Source organism: Halichoerus grypus, chromosome 6, assembly GCF_964656455.1.
Source record: "Halichoerus grypus chromosome 6, mHalGry1.hap1.1, whole genome shotgun sequence".
In the NCBI taxonomy this organism is placed as follows: domain Eukaryota; kingdom Metazoa; phylum Chordata; class Mammalia; order Carnivora; family Phocidae; genus Halichoerus; species Halichoerus grypus.
This window is the reverse complement of record NC_135717.1, coordinates 16288711-16310760: the sequence shown is the minus strand read 5'-3', so window position 1 is coordinate 16310760 and position 22050 is coordinate 16288711. Positions and strand designations below refer to the sequence as shown.

Here is a 22050-nt window from a genome sequence, read left to right as displayed (position 1 = left end):
CCTCCTGCTTGTTCTTTCTATCCCTCACCCCAAGCCCAAGCCCAGTTCCGGTGGGGGCTCAGTCCTCCGGAGTCTAGGAGTCGAGGTTCAAGGAGGGCATGGCAGCCGATGGGGCAAGATTGGGGCCTTTTCTGTTCTTAAGAATACGCTGCCCGGAGGCAGCCCCAGCTCAGAAGACAGGCAGAGGGTGAAGTGATGGGGCTCATCCGGCAGAAGGAGCGCTCAGGGTGCTGGAGCCAGCCCTTCAGCAGCAATTAACTAGGCAGGTACCCAGTCTTCTAGAAACAAAGCGGGGAGCCAGGGCTCATTTTCATCGTTAAGGGTCCTCAGGGCCTCCATAGGAGCCCAGCCAGCGGGTGGAGGTGGCCAGAGGTTCTAGCCAATACCACAGGTAGTAAACTCTTTGACTGTGGGCTGTAGTCCCAAAGAACGAACCCAGAAGAGGGGGCTCAAAGGTCAGGATGGTGCTCTGGGCTCCCACAGGTCCGGGCAGGAAGGAGTGGCTCAAACCAGTCCCCCAGGCCCAGAAGATGTCAGGGAAGGGCCAGCTCCACTCCTGGGCCATGCATCTGTCCTCGGGTGCAGTGTGGAAGTCCAGGAAGCAGGGTCGGCTCCCAGGATGAGTAGCTTAGCAGACGAGGCCCAGGGTCAGGCCTAGTGGCAGCAGAAGGACGAGCCCCTGTAAGCCCCGGGCTGGGGCCGAGCTGAAGGCCTGATGGTTGACACAGAGATGGCCATCGGGCTGGGACTCCTGGACCTGGGGCCCCACACGAGGCTGGAGCTCTGTCACGTGGTGGTGAATCCAGGAGGCATAGCTGGAGGTCAGCGTGTACACGCCAGGCCTGTTGGGGGCCCCACAGACGTCGCCCCAGCTCACAATGCCTGCCAGGTACCAGAGGCCCCCCACGGGGCAGGAGAGTGGGCCCCCAGAGTCACCCTGAAGAGAAAAGCCATAGAGTACCGTCAGGACGGGGCCCCGGGCCTCGGGTCAGCCATGCCAGCCCCTCCGGCCCTCATCTGCCAAAAGGCACGGGTCTCGCTGCGCGCCCCGCATTCACCTGGCAGGCATCCTTGCCCCCCTTCACGTAGCCGGCGCACACCATGTCCTGCTGGATAAAGTGGGGCTCGTCGGGCTTGGCGTCGATGTTGTACAGGCAGTTACACGTCTCACGGCTGATCAGGGGTACCTCAAGTTGCTGCAGCTGCCGGGGGGCCAGGAGGCTCACTGTGGGAGCGAAAGATGCTCACCTGGGGCCCCCTCCCCTGAGTCAGACCCCCCCCCATGCCTCTAGACATCAGCGCCCACCTCACCTGAGGGCGCCACGTGGCCCCATCCGGTGACAGTACATTGGAAGCCGTTGGGGAAGGAGGTGTTGGCTGCGGGGAGGCAGATGGGCCGGATGTAGCGGGAGAAGGAGACCGGCCTCCCGAGCCGGAGGAGCGCGATGTCGCCCTGGGAGCCCTCCTGGTGGTAGCTGGGGTGGGAGATGACCTGGGCCACGGTGCGGACCTCGGCCTCAGGGGTGTAGGAGTCCAGCTGGTGGGCCCCCAGCTTTACCTCATAGTCTTCCTTGAGGTGCTCCCTGCAGGCAGAGGGGCCAAGGCTGGGACCCAGGAGACCTCTCCTAGGTCCCTGCTCCCTGCTGGGGATCCCCGTTCCATCCACCCCCCCAGGTTCTGGTCCCAGGCAAAGGGCCTTTTAGAGCCCAAACTGCATATTAGTTTTATCCTGTGACCTGTGACCTCTGGCCTTCACTCCTGACTGATCCTTTCGGACTTAATTATTGCTACCCCTGGACCCAACCCAAGGACTCCAACCTCCGGCCTAGGCTGATCCCTGAACTTTGACCTTAGCCCACTTTTGACTCCCCCCACCTCCCCCCCCCCCACCACCTGGCTGGTACCTTGGGAAGCAGTGAGCAGCTGAGAGCACCCACTGCTCAGACACGAGGGAACCGCCACACACGTGGGTGCCGTCGTAGGTGATGCTGACCTGCCAGGGCCACTGGCCGGCCGCTGCGCCAGCACCCCCGGTGATGCGTGCTTGGGGGGCCACACCACAGGACGCTGTCCAGGGAGGAAGGGGAGGGGGTCAGGTCCTTCTGGGGCCCCCGCACCGGGCTCCTCAGGCCTGCCGCTCCCTGTTGACCTGGTTTGGAGCTTGGGAGGTGAGCTCACGGGAGCCAGCCACCCGTTTGTCCCCGTCCCACCGCTCGGCGGGCACGGCTGGTTCTGCCCCCTCAGCATCCTTGTTACCGAGCTCGGGTTTCGTCCAGCTTCCTTCCTCTCAGGTCCTCCCACCTTCCATTCCGTCCACTCCTCACAAGTCAGAAGATCTTTATAAACCACAAATCTGATCGGGTCACACCTCAGCTTAAATCCTTTCCTGGCTCCACACTCTGCCCTCAAGATACATTCCCGACCTTCCAGGACACTACCACCTAGTCCAGCCATCCCTCCGGACACCTCCTGTCACACACACATTGGGCCACACACTTGTTTGCCTCTAGACCTCTGCTTATCCAGGTCACTCTGCCGAGCACACCTGTCCTCACCCCTACTCAGCTCAGCAAACCTATTTGCCTATGCAGGTGATTCACAGGTCGGCCTCTCCTTCAGCTGCCCTCACGGAGCTGGCTGAGTTGGATGATGCTGGGAGCTTCCGGCCCCCCACCGCCCCCACCCCCGCTTCCCCCAACGCTGCCCCCTCACACAACTGTTGTGCTGGTGTCTGTGACAGCCCAGAATCCGGGCATTCCCTGCTGACAGGGCCTGGAGCTGAGCCCCTCGTCCCCCGGGCCCAGCGCACGGGGCTGAGCACACAGCCGGAGTCGGGGATGCGCGCTGAACAAACAACAGGCCTCCCACACTGCGCATCTGGTTTCCGGGACGGCCTCACCCCCACTGAGGCTGCGGCCCTTTGGAGCAGGAGCCGGCAGCCCTTCACAAAGTCACCTTCCTCGGAGCAGAGCAAACCGTCCGGCCAAGCTCCTCCTTCTCTCCTCCTAATAACGACAATAGCTACTAGTGAGTGACTACTGCCCAGGCAACGCGCGGGGCCGCGGGAGGGCTTTCACTCACGGACTTTATCTCCCTGAGTCCTCACTGGGCCCCAGGAGACAAACATCACCGACTTCATTTTTGAGGTGAGGGGACTGGCCAAGAACACACAGTGTGCGGTGAAGCGGGGACTGAAAACCAGACTCAGAGTCGCGTGGTGTGCCTTGGCTGGTCTTCCTCCAAGGTCGTTACCTCTGGACTCAGACGTGGGTTTAAAATCCCAGCTATGCCTCTCAGTGGCTGTATGCTCTTGGGCAAGTCACTTCTCCGTACCTCAGTTTCCTTCTCCAGGGAATGCCGCCTACCGTCCCCATCTTACAGACTAATGGCAGGATTTACATAAGGCAATAAGGACAGGTAAGAGGGCCCTACCGGGGAGAGGGTCAGGCGCTCATGAAACACTCCGTTGGAATCTGAATCCAAGTCCCCTTCCTTTCCCCTCCCCCACACAAGCCTCACCTTCATCTCCGACTGCTCCTGGAGGAAGAGAGAAAGAGGGAAGGGTAAACAGGAAAGACCAGAGTTCCCAGACCCCTTAGCACCTGCCACTTCTCCAGAGGACCATCCCCCACCCCCACTCCGCGCCCCCCAGGAAGCCAAAGCTGAAGGGAGAGGGAGAGGCCCAGAGCTAGGGAGGCTGAAGCCGACATAAGGGATAAGGGATGTGCCCAGAAAAGGGTTATACCCTTGGCCTATGTCCACCACCCCTCCCCCCAAACCCCACACTCTCTGACCGCCGCAAATACTCACCAAGTCCGGACCGGAATAATCCAAGTAAAAGCAGAATGGCCACAGCCCCCAGCCACCCAGGCCCCAGGCCTGCCCTGTGGGCCATGGCCCAGGACCAGGGCCCCTGCGGAGAGACACCAGGCACCCTAGGGAAGGTACCTAGGGCTGGTTTCAAAGGCAAGTTCCAGGTATTGACCCCAGAGGGAAGGGATCCTGGAATCCGCGCTGGGAAGGGGGAAGAGACGTCCAAGGCTAACTTCGAAGGCAGGAATAAGGCACGAAGGGAGACGCTGGGGTCTCCGCAGCCGCCAGTGAGGACACGTCTCCAGCTGGGCCTGGCTACGCAGAGACCTTCCAGAGTGCTGCTGGATCCCTGGAGAAAGGCACCTACCTGCCTGCCCCTCCCCTAGCCCCGCCCTCCTTGCTTAGCTCCGCCAGCTTTTCTTGCTAACACGGTCCTAAGTCCTCCCAGATCCCCGGGGGTGGGGTGGGGTGGGGTGTGTGTGTGTGTGTGTGTGTGTGTGTGTGTGTGTGTGTGTGTCCCAGGAGGGACTGGAAATCCCTTGATAGCTAGACTCTCTAGAATGTGACCCCACCGCCCTCTGTCCCAGGTCTTGCAAGTCTCCCAGACCAGTTATGTCCCCCAGGTTCTGGCCCAGTCTTTGTTGTCCTGGGGCCGCTGTGCTCCTCCTTTCTTCCCTCCTTAGGCCTGGTGTCTGAGCCCAGGGCACCCGGGGCTGCTCCGGCCCTTCTATTGAGCCTGCCGCTGCATCTGTGTGCGGTGAGGTGTGTTGAGTGTGATGGCAGGTGCCAATCATGTCACAGGTATTTCCCGAGTGCCTACTATGTTCCAGGCACAGGAGACGAAACAGACACCATCTTCTGCCTTCGCTGAGCTCACCGTGAAATAGGGCTGACAGCTCTGAATCAAATAATCACATAGCAATTACAGAGTAATTTCAAGCTAGGCAATGTGATAAAGAAGAATGGGGGCTCTGGGGGCCTGTTCACAGGAGCTTCGCATAGGCTGGCATCAGGAAGGGCTCCTCAGGCAGGTGCTATTAGAACTGAGGCCTGAGGGGCTCTGGGAAGGTGTTAAGGCAGATGGAGGAGAAGGGCGGTCCGGGGAGAGCGTTCTCGGGTGGACGGGGCAGGTGGCACAGGCTCTGGGGCCGGAGGCCCATGTGACCGGGTTGGGGGTCAGGTTCATCCTCCGTCCGTGTATGGGTCTGTGGGCAACTGGGCATGCATGTTGGCTTCAAGCCTCAGAAGAACAGAGCCGCGCTTCCCCACCTACTTTCCATAAGGCTAAGACCTCTTAGGCAAACCTTCAGGGCCCCTCCTGGAGGGCAGGGAATTCCTGGGGTGGGTGAGGGGCCACAGCCTAACTGCTGGGGAGGAGGGGGCAACACTGGACACTGTGGTGGGTTGGGTAGAGGGTGCGTGTATTAAATGTTTGTGGGGGACGGCATATGGGTGACTGACTGGGTATGGGACCCAGGTGGGGATGTAATATTCTCTTCGGGATCTGGCAGCTAATGATAAGCCTGGCTCTTTAAGAACCTCTGCCCATCGGGCTGCCTGGAGGGCGTGCCTGGGGGGCTCAGTTGGTTGAGCGACTGCCTTCCACACAGGTCATGATCGATCGATCGATTGATGGATCGGGGAGTCTGCTTCTCCCTCTAATCCTCCCCCCTCTCATGCTCTCTTTCTCTCTCTCAAATGAATAAATAAAATCTTAAAACTAGTTTGTCTTTAAAAAAGCAAACAAACAAACAAAAACCTCTGCCCATCTCCTCAATCTCCCAAGAACTTCCTACTTCCCCTCCCCATCCTCTGCCCGCTCAACCCAGAGATGGTGACTCCGGCCCCAGAGGGGAGCCCTCTGCGACTCTCATCAGCTGGCTTCCACCCCAAGCACTCCTTCCCCACGTCTCCATTTGCCCTTTTTCTGTGCTCAAACATCACCTCTTCTGTGACCCTTTCCTAATCCCCAGCCAGGGGTGTCCATATGTGCTCCCCACTACATTGGGAGCACTTCAGGGGCTGATCTATCAGACCCCCAGACCCCCTGACTTAGTAGTTCGCAGGGAATGTGGTTGAATTCACGCAGGAAGGCGCACTACTAGATGGGGGGGGGGGGAACGCCTGGGTGGCTCAGCTGGTAAAGTGTTTCAGCTCAGGTCATGATCTCTTGAGTCCCCGGATCAAGGCTCCCTGCTCAGAGGGAAGCCGGCTTCTCCCTACACCCCCCCTCCCCCCCGCTCGCTCATTCTCTCTCTTGTGCCCGGGGGTCAGGTTCATCGTCCGTCCACCTACGGAGTCAATCTCAAATAAATAAATAAATAAATAAATAAATAAATAAATAAAATCGTAAAAAAAAAAAAAAAAGGTGGGTGAGGGAGTGGGATGTACACACAAGGACACATGATGGTGCCCAAACTCTGCGGACACCGGGCAGGCTGTGCAAGTGGGGGACCGTCGAAGGGCATCAATCGTGTGTGTACTGGGGACCCTGGCGGTGCACACCCTGGGGCATGCATCAGGGTGTGCACATGAGGGGGCAGCTGTCTGTGGGCATGGGATATGCTAGGCCCTGGACTCCCAGACTGGGACCCTTCCCACCCTCACCGGCAATCCTTGCTCTGCGGGTGGGGAGGGGGGAAGGGCACTCGGTCTGAGCTAGGGCTGAGGTGTCTAGCAGGTGCTAGAGAGGCCGATTCCGCTGGGGAGGTGACACACGCCCAGCTGCCACCCCACATCCCCCGCCCTGGGGCGGGAATGAGGGATAGCTGCCACGTTATCGGGGACACATTTCCTGGGAGCCCAAGGCCTGACTCACAGAGGCCCGGGAGGGATGGGCCCTATTCCCGGGCTTCCCCCAGCCCCTCAGCCTGCCCCCAGCAACGCCACAAGGCCACGTGCCTGTGTTTACACCTTTATTGTCCGCTGCCCGCTGCCCCCAAGGGCTCCCGAGCCCTCAACAGCCGGGCGCTGAGGCCCGATTACCCGAAGGGCCTGCAGCCCAGGTGGGCGGGGCGCTCCGGCGGCTCCCGCGGGGGAACAGAGCCGGTTGGGCCACATTCCAGCCGCGCTGGGCGGGAAGTGGAGGGCAGGAGGGGGTGGGGGGGTAGGAGAAGGACAGGCCCCCCCCCCAGACCCAGGCCCCCTCAGCCCTGGATCAGGGGGGTTAGTAGCAGCAGGAATAGAGCAGCCTGGGGGGAGCCTGGGGCGCTGGCCATGTCGGGGGGGCACAGGTCGCTGCCTTCAGGGGGCCAGTGGGGGTAGCCACTGGGAGGCAGGAAATGGGCCTCCCCCACTGTCTGGGAGATCCAGGCCTCTTCGGGGCCAATGGCAGCAAATAGCTCCCGGCTCCCTCGAACAGCCATGCCCACGAGGACCCAGGAGCCTCGCTCGGCCAGGCACAGGAGCGGAGGTGCCGAGGTCACCTGCATATCAGAGCCAAGCCCCAAAGGGTCTCTCACCCTTCCTCCTGATTCCCTGCCCTGGCCCCTGGTCTCTCTCAGGTCCGGCCAGGAAGCACTGCTTCTTCCCACTTGGGGCCCAGCACTCAAGAATTGCAACCCTGTTCTCTATCTAGGGTCCGGCTGCCCAGCACTGCCTCTCCCCTCCCTTTACCTCACATCTGTCCTCCTGACCCTCCGAATACAGAACACAGAGAGTCCCAGGGGGCAGAATGCCCTGATAGAGACAGTGACAGAGTCGTGGCATCAAGATGGAGACAGCTGCGGCCACAGGGACTAGAGAGGAGAGAGGGGTTGTCGCAGGGATTCTGGCCTTCAGTCACGTCTCACCCCCCAGGACCCTGGGCTCTCACCTCGGTCCCGGGGGTCCTTCCAGCCCAGCACCCAACAGCTGGCCCCCAGGGGGATACCCCCTGGGTGAAGGCAGATGGGCAAGGCTGATGGGGAGGGTTCCACCCGGGAGCTCAGCTCCAGGAGGGCAAAGGGGGGCCGAAGTCCCAGGTGCCGGGGCAGGCGGATGCTGATGACCAGCCGGGATACCTGGTGGCCCTGTGGGAGGGGGCTGGCCCCTGCCCGGCCCAGGTACACTTCAACATAAGGCACTGTTGTAGAGCCTGGCCTGTTGGAACAAAGCCCAATGTCACCTTCTCCTTCCCCAGTCGCTGTAAGCCCTTTCCAGTGTAGGGGACAGGGCAGAATGAACTCCATTCATCAGGGGCAAGGTCACTCCATTCATAATTCCTCCTTCCAAATCTCTCTTCTATCTCAAAACGCTTGTCGCCGTTCCCTGTACCGTGAGAGCCCTAAAGGGGGAATATCCCACTACTTTAAGGTCCTTTTGCCCATCTCTCAATTTTTCCTTCTTGTCCAAGAGATGGGTGAGACCCACCTGAGGACACAGTGAGTGGCTGCCAGAACCCAGCCTGGGGCCACGAGGATCCCAGTGCAGACTCGATCTCCAGCTACGTGCACCTCTGCCAGCCAGGGCCACAGGACCCCCATCACAGCGGGCTCTGGTCTCAGGCCACAGGCTAGGGAGAGGAGGTGACCACTTAAGTGGGGGCCCCACAGCTGACCCCTGAAGACCCTACCATGGATCTTAGCTCATGTAGGAGCCTCTAAGTCCCAAAGCCCTAAGGAGACTTTAAGCCCCAAGCCCTCACCACCATGTTCTGTGTGGGGGGGACAAGTGTGTGTCTCGGTCTCCTCCCCCTCAGGGCCCCAGTCCCAGGTCAGCTGGTCTTCAAGGTAGGCTCCCCGAGTCACACGGCTGATCCACGGGCCATGGGTCTGCAGGGGGTGGAAGACTCTGGGACGTAGGCAGCCACTGGAGAGATCGCTGATTCCAGCCAGGAACCAGGTCCCCTCCTCCCGGCACAGAAGACTCCGATGAGAGTAGTTCTATAGCAAGAGTGTGCGTGCGTGGGTAAGAGACTCTCAGAGGTCCTGGGGCTTTCCTGCACCCCACTCTCTCTCCGTACTCAGACATAACAAGTCCCACCGCCTCCAAGCCAGGCTCCAGTACCAATCTGTGTAAGTCAGCCCTCACTTTACGATTCTCTTTAAACCTAGGGGTAGCGATGGGGCGCCTGGGTGGCTCAGTCGTTAAGTGTCTGCCTTCGGCTCAGGTCATGGTCCCAGGGTCCTGGGATGGAGCCCCACATCAGGCTCCCTGCTCCGCGGGGAGCCTGCTTCTCCCTCTGCCTCTCCCCCTGCTTGTGTTCCCTCTCTTGCTGTCTCTTTCTCTGTCAAACGAATAAATAAAATCTTAAAAACAAAACAAAACAAAACACCTAGGGGTAGCGAGAAGCCCAGACCCAACTCAGGCCCCTCCCCAAAGTCCTCCAGGGCCAGACTCCGCCCCCAGCGCCTTCAGGACCCGCCTTAATCTCCGTCCTGGCCCCAGAGCGCTCGGCCTCATTCCCAGGCCCTCGCAGACCCTGCCCCCCACCGCCCCCCCATTTCGGTCCCGCAGGCCCCGCCCCCGTCGCTCACCCAGCAGCGGCCCGCCTCCTCCTCCTCCTGGTAGGCGGGGCAGAGCGCGTGCGGCGGGTCTCCCGGCGGCGGCACCGACGCCCCCTGGCGGCCGTACAGGCAGTGACACCACCAGCCGCTCAACAGCTCCGCCTCAAGCTGTGCGTTGGAGCCAGGCGCAGGTTCTGGAAGGGAGAAGGGAGAAGGGGGGGAGCCGGCGCTGCGGCGGAGTCCCGCCCGGCTCGGTCCAGCCCCGCGCGGGCCCCCTGCTCACCCCCGCGACCCCAGAGAGCCAGGCGGCAGCGGCTCCTGGGCAGGAAATAGTGTTCTGGGTGAGGTAGGCACACCGGCCGCGGGGCCGTGCTCAGGTTCACGGGCGCTCGCAGCTGCAGCAGCGCCAGGTCCGAGGCGTCGTCCCACGAGGCATTCTCGTGCGGCACGAGGCGCGCCACCAGCTCTGCGCGCGGACGCGAGGGCAGCAGCACGCGCCAGGTGTCCCAGTCGCGGGGCGGGCCGTCTGAGTTGATGGGGCTGCGGGATGGGGGAAACTGGGGACGTGGGCTGGATCCTGCACACTCTGCCCGAAACCACGCACGTCTGGCTTGGACTTTGGACTTCCAGAGAACTGTGCACTCAGCCCGCAGCATCCTCGATCGAACTTCTACTGCCCCCTACTCGCCCCCAGTAGACAAGGACCCCGCTTTGCAAGCTGGATCCTACACCTGCCAGTGAGACCCCGCACTCCAGACCGATGTGCCCCTCCACCCCTACTCCTGCCCTACACAGGGGATGTGCCTACCTCACCCAGAACACGATTTCCTGCCCAGGAGCCGCTCCACCCCTCCACCCCTCCACCCCCACTCCTACCCTATACAGGGGAAGGACAGGGGATAGGTAAATAATGTCTCAGGCCGATGGGGGGGGAGGGGCAAGAACATGTCTGAGACTGGGTTTTCACTCACTCCAGAAAGCAACTGGCAGGTGCCAAGACCCAGCTTTCAGACACCAGCGCCCCATGGCAGGGTCTGGATCCTGGCACCATCACCTGGGCCTCCCAGGGCCAGGCCCCTGGCCTTGGGGCCTTGCCGCACTCTGAGGGGTGAGAGGCCTGGGTCAGGGGGCCTCCCAGACCCCCAGCAGTTTCCACCCCAACTCAAATCTCCCATGTCCAGCCACCATCTAAGGGTCCTGCTCCCTCACCTGGCAGGGCAATGGTGCAGTTCTCATCCCTGGGCTCCCAGGGATCTGACTGGGGCTCCCAGGACTGGGTGGGAAAGGCAGGCCCAGGCTCTGAGCCTATCACCTGTTCCCGTATCCATGCCTCATAGGGAGCCACTGCAGTGAAGACTCCAGGGCGGTTCCTTCGTCCACAGCCAAAGCCAAAGCTGGTGATTCCCGCCTGGAACCATCGGCCACCTTCCTCACAGACCAGGGGCCCCCCAGAGTCTCCCTGGTGATAGATAATTCAGGGTCAGGGATCAGCCTGGGGACCCACCAGCTTATACTGGGTCACCTCACAAAGGTTCTACACCTCTTCTTGTTGCCCAACATAGAGCCACCTTCTAGAAATCTGCCCTGTCTGAGCCTTGTCCTCTGCATTCCCTACAACTCTAAACAGAAGAAAGCCTTGTAAGGCAGAAAGGCTGATGAGCATTAAAAGCCGTCTACAGAGACCTGCAGGTCTCATTCAGAGCCAAATGATTCTTGTTCAATAAATGGCTCAAATAATCCCTGTTTTGGGTTTCTAAGTGCACCCAGTTGTTAAAGTAAATCAGAGATGCCAACATTCAGGAGCAAGAGGCTGTTGTTAGAAATAAGCTGTTAGAAAAGCAGCAAGGGGGCGCCTGGGTGGCTCATTGTTTGATCATGATCTTTCATGGTCCTGATCTTGGGGTCATGGGATCAGGCTCTGTGCTCAGCAGGGAGTCTGCTTGTCCTTCTCCCTCTGCTCCTCACCCCGCTTGCACGCTCTCTCTATCTAGCTCTAAAATAAATAAAATCTTTTTAAAAAATGCAGCAAGAAGGGATAGTTTGAAATCGAGTAAGCAGGAAGAACTACAATGAACAGACACTAAAACAACATTGTTCCTAAGACATCTTCTATAGTCTAGGGCAGGCATCTCTGTGACCTGAGGAGGTCCCAGGAGGGCTCAGAATCATTGAGAACTGCGCTGTGCAATATGGTAGATGTATCCACATGTGCCTATTTAAATTTAAATTTAAGCTAAATAAAATTTAAAATTCAATTTTTCAGTCATACTGAAAATATTTCAAATATTCACTAGCCAATGTGGCTAGTGACGACCATACTGGGCAGCGCAGATATAGAATATTTTCATCATTGTAGGAAGTTCTAATGGACAGCGCTTGGTTTAGAGGAATTTGAACTGTTTGCAACCCTGTTCAAGAAGGGAACCTCTTGAGGGTCAAGGGCTGGGAGGGACCCTGAAGACTATCTAGCTTGAATCCCCATCACCACCATGCATGCTTGAGCGCCCTCAAAAATGTGTGCCAATGGGGGCGCCTGGGTGGCTCAGTCAGTTAAGCAACTGACTCTTTTTTTTTTACAGAATTGTTTTTAAAAAGCTTTATTTATTTATTTATTAAAGGATTTATTTATTTATTTTTTTGACAGAGAGAGAGAGATAGCAAGAGCAGGAACACAAGCAGGGGGAGTGGGAGAGGGAGAAGCAGGCTTCCCGCCGAGCAGGGAGCCCGATGTGGGGCTCGATCCCAGGACCCCAGGATTAGGACCTGAGCCGAAGGCAGATGCTTAATTACTGAGCCACCCAGGCGCTCCTATTTATTTATTTATTTATTTTAAGGTTTTATTTATTTATTTGAGAGAGAGAGAGAGAGCAAGAGAGCATGAGTGGGATGGAGGGTGGAGCAGAGGGAAGGGAGAAGCAGACTCCCTGCTGAGCAGGGTGCAATGCGGGACTCGATCCCAGGACCCGGAGATCATGACCTGAGCTGAAGGCAGATGCTTAATGGACTGAGCCACCCAGGCTCCCCTGTTTATTTGTTTTAGAGAGAGAGAGAGAGCGCAGGGAGGGGCAGAGGGAGAGGGAAAGGGGAAGTGGACTTCTGGCTGAGCAGGGAGCCCAGATGCAGGGTGATCTCCCAAGCAGGAGATCATGACCTGAGCCCAAACCAAGAGTTGGATGCTCAATGCCCCAAAGCATCTGACTCTTGATTTTGGCTCAGGTCATCATCTCAGGATGGTGGGATCGAGTGTAAGAGTCTGTTTCTCCCTCTCCCTCCCCCTGCTTGTACTCTCTCTCTCAAATAAATAAATAAATAAATCTTCAAAAGAAATGTGTGCCATTGGAGGGAAGTTTCTGGGGAAAAGGTTTAAAATATACTATGTGTTGGCTTTCAGCGAGGTATCTGGAAACCTCTGTAAAGGATTAATCCTTCTACTTTTTAAAATTTTATTTTAAAGTAATCTCTAGGGGCGCCTGGGTGGCTCAGCCCTTAAGCGTCTGCCTTCGGTTCAGGTCATGATCCCAGGGTCCTGGGATGGAGCCCCGCATCGGGCTCCCTGCTCCGCGGGAAGCCTGCTTCTCCCTCTCCCACTCCCCCCTGCTTGTGTTCCCTCTCTCGCTGTGTCTCTGTCAAATAAATAAATAAAATCTTTATATATATATAAAAAAATAATCTGTACACCCAATGTGGGGCTCGAACTCACAACCCTGAGATCAAAGAGTCCCACGCTCTATGGACTGAGCCAGCCAGGCACCCTGAATTAATTCAATTTTTTAAAAAAATAACTATTTGCTGAATAGCTACTAAGGAACAGATGCTGTGCTGTAGACTGGGATGTGGGATAATAATAATAATAGCTGATACTTATTTAAGCTCCTATTAAAGATCAGGCACTGTCCTAAGTATTACAAATTCATGTACTCATCATAACCACCCTATGAGGTAAGTAATTCTATCATCTCTGTCTTCCAGATGAGAAAGTCTGGACATGTGGAGGTTAAATAATTCAGCCAAGCTTCCACAGCTCATAAGCGGTGGTGCTGGACTTCTAACCAGGCTGACTCACTCTAGAGTCCGACATGTAACCTCTGCATTGGACTGCCATAAGTAACATAAGCCCTCTTGTTGAGCCCCGAGTTCTGTCCATTTATAATCTTCTCATCAGTCCTATCCATCGGCAATCTTGCCCTCTTTTTGCAGATACGAGAGAGATGAGCTTGGTCTATTCCTCTTGTTTCCTATTGGTTATAGGGCTCTGCCTGGCCCTGCGGGGCAGGTGCAGCGGCCTCCCCTCACCTGGCAGGTGTCCCTGCGGCCCCCCGGGTAGCCAGCACACAGCATCCCTGGCAAGAGCTGGAAAGTGAGGTTGAAGGGGCCAGGCCGGCTATATAGACACTGACAGGCGTCCTCTCCCAGCAGCCTTAGCTCCACTTCTTGTAACACCCATGGGAGAGGCAGGTGCTCTGCGGGCAGAATGGGAGAGCAAATGCTCTGAGGCAAGTGTGAAGTCCCCTGGTCCCCAGCTCAGCGTTGTGCCCTCCAGGCACCTCCTGAACATCTCTGCTTAGATGTCCCATGGCACCCGAGCCTGCTACATCCCAAACCAGTCATTATCACCTCCTGCTCCTCTCTGTTCTTCCCACATCCTCCGCTCACGAATGGCCCCACAAACACCCAGTGAGAGCTTCCACGGATGGTTGTGCAGTGGAGAAAGGTATCCAGACGACAAATAATGCATGTGGGGGCTAAAATCACTCAGCTCTATGCCCCCATAGGGGTTGTGTAGTCTTGAGAGGGCACCCTTTTCAACAAAGATGCCATATAGACTAGCGTGGTCCCATACCAAGTTGCCAAGCATGGAGTCTGGGTGTCAGCTTTGACCTCTGTCTCAGCTTCCCCTCCCCAGTCAGTTCCCAAGTCCTGAAAACCTCTTGGATTTTCACTGCAACTGCCCTAGTTCAGGAGGCACAACTTTGGGCCTGGATGATTGGCCCAGGCTCCTCACTGGTCCATTCCCCAACCCACCCTTCACTTGTTGCTGACAGAGGCATGTTCTTTTTTTTGTTTTTTTTTAATTATTATTATTATTTTTTTAATTTAAATAGGTTCCACGGCCATTGTGGAGCCCAACGCGGGGCTTAAACCCACGACCCTGAGATCAAGACCTGAGCTGAGATCAAGGGTTGGATGCTTAACCGACTGAGCCACCCAGGGGCCTCATGACAGAGGAATGTTTTCAAAGCTCAGCTCTGATCTTACCAAGAACAATCAATGGATCCCACTGTCTACATCTGAGGCCTCAGCCCTTTCCTGAGGTGACCCTGCCTTTGATGGAAACCAAGTCTCAGAATCCAGGAACGGGTGGGGGAGAGTTGTGGATAGAGCTCCTTCCCTTCCCAGAATCCTGAGAGGTCAGGTGATGGTGAGGCTGTACTTGAGGGTCATCCAGGGGGGTTTGGGGATTGTCCTAGGGATCCTGGGAGCTGGTGGGGTAGTCTGGCCCTCGGTTTGACCTTAAGGCTTTCATGGTCCAGCCCTAGCAGCTTTTGCGGCCTCTGTCGCCTATGCCCCTTCTACTCCAGCCTGGCAACCCGGCCCTTCTCCATCTAATATGTCTCATGTGGGTCCCCAGAGTGGCCTCCATCTCCCCCCAACTTTCTGTAATGCTAACTTATGTCCTCTTTACAAAACCTCCCCAGAAATCTCCTGTTCTGGGTGCCCTTTGTCAGGATGGTCTGGGCCCATCCACACAGACTTCCTAGGTGCTCAGAATGGCCCTTTCTTGTCATCTCCTGCCCTGATGGGGCCCCTCCAAGCACAGGCCGTGGCATCTCCTCCTCAAGCACCCTTGCCAAAGCCCTGGGCACTACACAGGTCTGATCATGGCACATGCAGAATAAATGTGGGGGCCTCGCTAACATGGAAAGGTAGCGCTGGATAATGGGGATGATGGGGAATGGGAAAGTGGTCTACTTCCCCCCACACCTTCTAACATAGTGTTTGTTTATCTACTGAATTTATAGCTTGTCTACCTACTAGAACTTAAGTTCTGAGAAGGCAGGGAGTTTTGCTTGTTACGTTCACTGGCATATCTCTAAGTCAGTGCCTGGCACAAGAAGGTGCTCAAGAAATATCTGTTGAGGGTGGGGGGATGGGTTAGCCTGGTGATGGGTATTAAAGAGGGCACGTTCTGCAAATAATGCAATATATGTTAAGAAAGAAAAAAAGAAGAAGAATGTAGCAGGAGGGGAAGAATGAAGGGGGGGAAATCGGAGGGCGAGAAGAACCATGAGAGACAATGGACTCTGAAAAACAAACTGAGGGTTCTAGAGGGGAGGGGGGCGGGAGGATGGGTTAGCCTGGTGATGGGTATTGGGGAGGGCACGTTCTGCATGGAGCACTGGGTGTTATGCACAAACAATGAATCATGGAACACTATATCTAAAACTAATGATGTAATGTATGGGGATTAACATAACAATAAAAAAATTTTTAAAAAATTAAAAAATAATTTAAAAAAAGAGGGCACGTTCTGCATGGAGCACTGGGTGTTATGCGCAAACAATGAGTCATGGAACACTACATCAAAAACTACCGATGTACTGTATGATGATTAACATAACAAAAAAAAGAGAAATATCTGTTGAATGAATGAAAGATGAACTGAATGAATGAGGGTAAGTTGGGAGAAGACAGGAGGTGGGTAAGTAGAAGAGGAGTGAGGGGAGGGGAGGATGGGAGGAAGAGGAACAGGGGAAAGGAGGGCAGAAGCTGACATTTGCTGAATGCTTACAATATTCCAGGTGCCGGGCTTTAGTGCACGATTACCTAGGGCAAAAACACCTAAAGCGCACTCGCGACTGCTCTTTTAGGCACCGTGCTGCAGACTTTACACGGATTTTCTCATTTAATCCACCCAACAACCTCAATTTTCAGAGGACGAAATGGATTGGGGGAAGCGCTTTGTCTGAAATAGCAGAGCTAGGATGGGAACCCTAGTCGGATCCTAAATCCAGGAGAGAAAAAAACTGGAAGGGAAGGTGAGGAGGGAATCGGGGTGGATGAGTCAGTAGTAGTCTTAGTGTGCGAGCCCTTGGGGAGGAGGAGAGACGGAGATGGGCAGAGCACTTAGCCACCGCCTGGCAGAAATCGGCCCTCCAGGCCCCCGCCCAAGGCCCCGCCCCGTGGGTCCCACCTCCCGAGCACCCGCCCCAAGGGCCCGCCTAGCCGGGGCCCCGCTTTTAGGCCTCGCCCGGAGGACCGCTCAGTAGGCCCCACCTCTCCGGTAACCCACCTCCCGGGATCCCCCCGCCCCGCCCCGCCCCTCACTCACCCGCTTCCTGGATGTCCCCCCAGCCGGTGGCCCAGCAGGCCGCGCCGTGGGCGAAGCGGTGCGAGGCGCGCGGCAGGCAGACCGGCCGCACCGCGGGGCCCAGCTGGGCGGGCGAGGCCAGGCGCAGCAGGGCCAGGTCGGCGCCCAGTTCCACGCTGCTGTAGTTGTCCGGCACCAGGATGGCGGCCACCGCGCGGACGTGCGCGCCGTCCAGGGGCCCGTCCTGGGAGTGCACGCCCAGCAGTACCGACCACTCGGTCGCAGGCTCCAGGGTCCCGTTCCTGCGCCGACGCCCAGGCGGGAGGGGGTTAGGTTGACCCTAAGATGGGGGCAGACTGTCGTGGGGGTGGGGGGCTCAGAGGCCCGGGAGAAGGTGGGATCAGCGGGAACCCAGGAGGGGCGGAGTCGGATTCGGATTTGGGGCTGGGGCGATCCAGGTTGAGCTAGGTTCCCAAAAGGGGGAGGAGTGGATCCGATTTAGAGGTGGTTGATAGGGGACGTTGGACAGACGGAATTCAGATTTGGGTATTTGGTGGAGCGGTGGGGCGAGTCTGCGGGCGGCGTCAACCACATTCGGGACCAGGATACCCCCGCAGGGGGGCGGGGAGACGGGCGCAGCTCGGTTCCAAGTTAGCGGTTGAATACACCGGGTCAAGCGGCGGGGCAGGCTTGGCCTTTGGAGAGGGGTCGGACGTGGGCGGATACTCACGTCACGAAACAGTGAGCAGCCGAGAGCACCCAGGAAGGGGCAACGAGGGAGCCCCCGCAGATGTGGCCTCCACTCTGCTGTAGGCTCACCTGCCACGGCCAGCTGCCTGGCTGCGCGTCTGAGCCTCCCACGATTCGGGCAGAGGGCTCAGGGCGACCGCAGTCTGCGATGGGGTACCATGGAGGTCATAGCCTGCCTGGTCCCTGACGCCAGAGGCCCGGGCAACTCAAGACAAAGCCCCAGTTTCCCACCCGACTTCCGTTTGCCCCTCTGAACAAAGAACAAAGAGGACCTAGGCACTGCTAATTTTCCCGTGACTTTCACCTCCCTCCTCGCCTAGCCACACTTAACTTTCTGTAAGATGAGGAACCCCCCGCTCTGCCTTACCTAGATCTTCAGGTTCTTCCTGCGTGGGACTGAGAGCTGGGAGTTGGAGGGTAAAGAGAGGAAGGTACTGGTGACTTCCAGCCCCTGACACTGCCCAGCCCCCATCTTCCTGTTCTCCATCCTCTACCCCCTACCTTTCCCTTCCCCAGTTCCCTGCTCTTTCAGCCCCCTGCCAACACCCATGCTACCCCTCCTGTCTTTTCTGCCTCCCAGGTGGCCTTCCCCAAGTCCAGCTGCCTTACCTGAGTCCTGGAAAGCTCCTGGGATGGGGCTGATGGCTGGAGAGAGGGAAGCAGGAAGACGCTGGAGACTACACTTTGATATGCCCTCCCCGACTCCCCCTTCCCGCCCCCCCCAAGCTTTACAGCTACTCCATCTCCCCAGGACACCTGGGCCCCTTTCCCCTCTCATACACTATTCTCTCCCTTCTGACACCTCACTCCCTCCTTTTTCTGACGTTCTCCTGCCCTTCCTCCTGACACCCCACTACCCACACAGAACCCAGGAGTCCTGCTTTCCGGCTCCCCAGATACTAGGACCCAGGCCCCTTGCAGCCATCTTCTGACCCCTGAAGTTACCGAGGATCACAAGCGGAAGGAGCAGGTGCTGGGACATGGCCCATTTGAGTCAGCTGGAGGCACGGAGATGAGTGAAGGTCTGCTCCCAGCCACAGCTCTGTCACTGCCTAGGCAGCCTGTGACACCTGATGGTCCCAGGAGCAGCCCCACCCTCCCTGGCCGGAGCCCATCTCTGGCAATCTGAGAGGATCTGGGGCTGGAAGGGGGAAGTAGGGAGCCTAAAGGCCCCACCCAGAGCCCTGTGAGCATCTCACATCTCTGGAGGCCCAAGGTGGGGGTGGGAGGCAGATGTCCTAGCTCCAGGACACTGTTGGACGGGGGGGCAGAGGAGTGGAGAACCCTGTGGGCAAAAGTGGAAGGAGAGGACAGCCAGGTGCTGGGAGGCTGATGTACTGGGTCCTTGGTGAGGCAAGGATGTAGGTGAGCCCAGGCCCTTGGGACAGAGGAGGTGGCCCCTCAGTGGCGTGACTCACCTGAGACCTCACCTCTGATCGGGGTGTGGCTTACCCCAGTGGCTTGGCCTTTTCTTCTCACACAGCTCTGGTTACTGGAGTTGCTGGCCAGGTCTGGGAAGGGAGCTCTAGGGAATTCAATCCCATCCCAACAAAAGGATCGCAGATTCCGTCCGGTTGGACAGGGCCAAGGATTCTGGGAGGGGGCTGGGCAGGCTGGCAAAGCCAAAAAGGACACCACCCTTTTCTGTGTTAGAGTATTCTCAGGTGTGGTCACTCTTTGTGTGACCTTGGGAAAGTCGCTCAGCCCTTCAGTGTGTATCAGTAGGAGGCCCCGAAGAAACATATGGTGCCTCAAAGAGGAATCGTGGGGCGTGTAATGAAGGAACTATTTACAGAGGTATAGGCAGGGTTAAGGGAAACCCACAAGGGATGGTGAAGCACCCTGGGGCTAGCAATAACGGAGAGCCCTGCCCTGCCCTGCCCTGACAGGGAAACAGAAATGGAATGCTGCCCCTGGAGGAGAGGGCTGATCCGATCAGAGCTCCTTCAATGGAGGAATGCAACCTTTTATCAACCTGTGGCTCAGCAGGGAGGGAGCTGGGAAATAAAAGTCTCCATCTCACTTCCCTCCCACCCTCTGATCACCTGCCAGTTTCGTGTCGGAAACTTCCCAGAAGCCAGAGTGATAGGGAGCCCCTGGTGTGGCCCATAAAGGTCGCTCTGGGGGAACAGATCAGGATGGAGAAGGGGTGGAGGAGACTGGAAATGGAGAGTCACAGTATAGCCACACACAGGTTTCCCCTGCTACCCATAAGTAGAGCATTTCTGTGAAAACTTTTGGAAGGGGAAATGACATAAAGCAAAGAAGCCATTATTATCAATTATATGGAAAACATTTTTAGCGTTCCCAGATTCAAAAAATCACCTCTCTTAGGCTCTTCTTTCTTTCTTTTTTCAAAGATTTCATTTTTAAGTAATCTCTGCACCCAAAGTGGGGCTTGAACCCACAACCCCGAGAACAAGAGTTGCACGCTCCACTGACTGAGCCAGCCAGACGCCCCTCTCAGGCTTTTCCGATACCTTAGGACATATCTTGGTAACAAATGCACAGTATAAATTGAGATCAAGCACAGATGCTCGCATAGTTCAACGGTAGGACAGCTTGCTGCTGAGACGCTGAGTGTAGTTCCCCAGAGAGGAGATCTCAGGGTGCGCGCTGCCTGCAAAACGAACACTGAGCGCTATTTTCACTTTTCACCTTTTTTCGAAAAAGTGAAAATCCTCTTTGGATTTCTTTTGGTTAGCGAAAACACGTACTGATGTAGGACTTTCCTAAAAGCAAAGTGGCACAATGCGAACTTTTGAAAAGCAAGGGATACCTGTGTATCTATTTTCTTACCAATAATATAGGCTAGTAATGATATACAACTCTGTTAGTCCAGTTTCCCTAGAGAATAGAGGCCTGGGCAAAGCCCACAGGTTTGTGCTTTATTGGGAGGTAACAATCCCAGGGGAGCAAGAGCAGGGGGAAATGAGCTGTGATTAGGAAGGGAGTAAATGCAAACACAGGGCCCCAAGCATTGACTGGAGTTAGTTGATAAGCTTGCTAACCTTAGCTAGTCCACGGAGACAATGAAGGTAAGCTTGGTGGCAACAGCTTCAGACTCGTTAACACAATCCCGGAGTTTCAGTTTGTTTGTTTGTTTAAAGTAAGCTCTACGCCCAACGTGGGGCTTGAACTCACAACCCCAAGATCAAGAGTCGCAATTCCTGGAGTTTCTAAGTCTCCTCAGACACTCATTTGCAAGCATTTGCCCTTCAATGATGACAGACCAGTCATTTACACAACAAAGAGTCAGAAAAATGAGGCAATGGGCAAACAAAGGTAGGAAAGAAGAGAGAGGGTATAGGTTGGTTAAAACAAAAACATGCATGCCACGAACACGCTCACCTACGAACTGCTTGCTGCAATTGCTGCAATTCGGTAGTTCTCAAACATTTTGGTTTCAGGACCTCCTTACACTCTTACATTCCTTATTGAGGAATCTAGAGAGTTTTTGCTCATGTGGGTTATATCTATGAATATTTACTGCCTTTGAAATGAAAACTCAGAGACACCTAAAATTACTTATTAATTCACTAAAAATTAATCTGTTACATGTTAATGAGGGTAACTTTTTTTTATGAAAAATAACTGTATTTAAAAAAACAGTGAAAAGAATGACAGCGTTTTGAAAGTGGAAAGAGCAACATTTTTGCAAACCTTGCTAGTGTCTGGATGAATAAGACTACAGCTGGATTCTCATATCTGCTTATGCAGCCAGCCTTTTGGAATATCACTAGTCAAGTAGCCTTTGGAAACCTGTATTGGATACTTGACATCATGAAAATAGTTTTGGCCTTGGGCACCCCTTGAAAGGGTCTTGGGAACCCTTTCAGGAGTTCCCAGACCATATCTGAGAACTGCTGCTCTAAGACAATAATTCCTTTTTTTTTTTTTTTAGTAAACAACGTCCAATGTGGGTCTCAACTCATGATCCAGAGATCAAGAGTCACATGATCTATTGACTTAGCCAGCCAGAAACCCCTAAGGCAGTAGGCAGTAATTCTTTTTTTTTTTTTTTAAGATTTTATTTATTTATTTAACAGAGAGAGAGAACAAAAGTAGGGGGAGAGGGAGAGGGAGAAGCAGGCCCCCTGCCGAGCAGGGAGCCCGATGCGGGGCTCCATCCCAGGACCTTGGGACCATGACCAGAGCCAAGGTAGACGCTTAACGACTGAGCCACCCAGGCAGCCCCCTAAGGCAATAATTCTTAACCCTTTCTCCAACTCAGTAGATCTGAGGAATAGGACTTGCTCCTTTAAATGTGTTGATGCAAAATGAACAAACCTTTCAGAATCCCTAAAAGTAAGAAAGTTTTATTTGAGCCCAAGTTAGGACAGCTGCCTGGGAAAAATGGTCTTCACAGGGAAGAAAGTGCCCCAGAGAATGAACAGTTCTTACAGGGTTATATACTTTTTTATATCTTATAAAAGTCAAAAGATTATAGATTAACATATAGGCAGGAATCATAAGTTTTAACGTCAAGGAATTCAGGGAGTAGGAGCATCGACCATATCTTAAGGAGAAGATGGCTTTCCTTTAGGCTACTCATTTTTTTTTTTTTTTAATTTATTTGACAGAGAGAGAGACAGCTAGAGAGGGAACACAAGCAGGGGGAGTGGGAGAGGGAGAAGCAGGCTTCCCGCCGAGCAGGGAGCCCGATGTGGGGCTCGATCCCAGGACCCTGGGATTATGACCCGAGCGGAAGGCAGACGCCCAACGACTGAGCCACCCAGGCGCCCCTAGGCT

General features: G+C 55.8%; 2 protein-coding genes across 6 annotated transcripts; both read right to left on the bottom strand.

Moving 5' to 3' along the window:
* Positions 1-63: 63 nt before the first annotated feature.
* On the bottom strand, positions 64-4166 carry PRSS8 (serine protease 8). Of its 3 annotated transcripts, XM_036118972.2 has the most exons (6): positions 3811-4166; positions 3520-3537; positions 1905-2067; positions 1312-1583; positions 1059-1225; positions 64-937 (listed from the first exon to the last, which is right to left on the bottom strand). In XM_036118972.2, the coding sequence occupies exons 1-6, from the start codon at positions 3893-3895 to the stop codon at positions 629-631; spliced, it is 1014 nt and encodes a 337-aa protein (XP_035974865.2). In that variant the 5' UTR covers positions 3896-4166; the 3' UTR covers positions 64-628. The 3 variants fall into 3 exon arrangements, with proteins under 3 accessions (XP_035974865.2, XP_035974866.2, XP_035974864.2); XM_036118973.2 differs by lacking the exon at positions 3520-3537; XM_036118971.2 differs by lacking the exons at positions 3520-3537; positions 3811-4166 and adding an exon at positions 2718-3449.
* Positions 4167-6853: 2687 nt separating this feature from the next.
* On the bottom strand, positions 6854-18280 carry PRSS36 (serine protease 36). Of its 3 annotated transcripts, none has more exons than XM_078074065.1 (15): positions 18244-18280; positions 17908-17943; positions 17666-17701; positions 17279-17441; positions 16570-16850; positions 13533-13699; positions 10449-10698; positions 10211-10340; positions 9523-9779; positions 9270-9433; positions 8438-8675; positions 8164-8305; positions 7628-7893; positions 7429-7550; positions 6854-7238 (listed from the first exon to the last, which is right to left on the bottom strand). In XM_078074065.1, the coding sequence occupies exons 1-15, from the start codon at positions 18278-18280 to the stop codon at positions 6960-6962; spliced, it is 2568 nt and encodes an 855-aa protein (XP_077930191.1). In that variant the 3' UTR covers positions 6854-6959. The 3 variants fall into 3 exon arrangements, with proteins under 3 accessions (XP_077930191.1, XP_077930192.1, XP_077930193.1); XM_078074066.1 differs by having other exon boundaries at positions 9285-9433; XM_078074067.1 differs by lacking the exon at positions 7429-7550 and having other exon boundaries at positions 7815-7893.
* Between the last annotated feature and the right edge of the window lie 3770 nt (positions 18281-22050).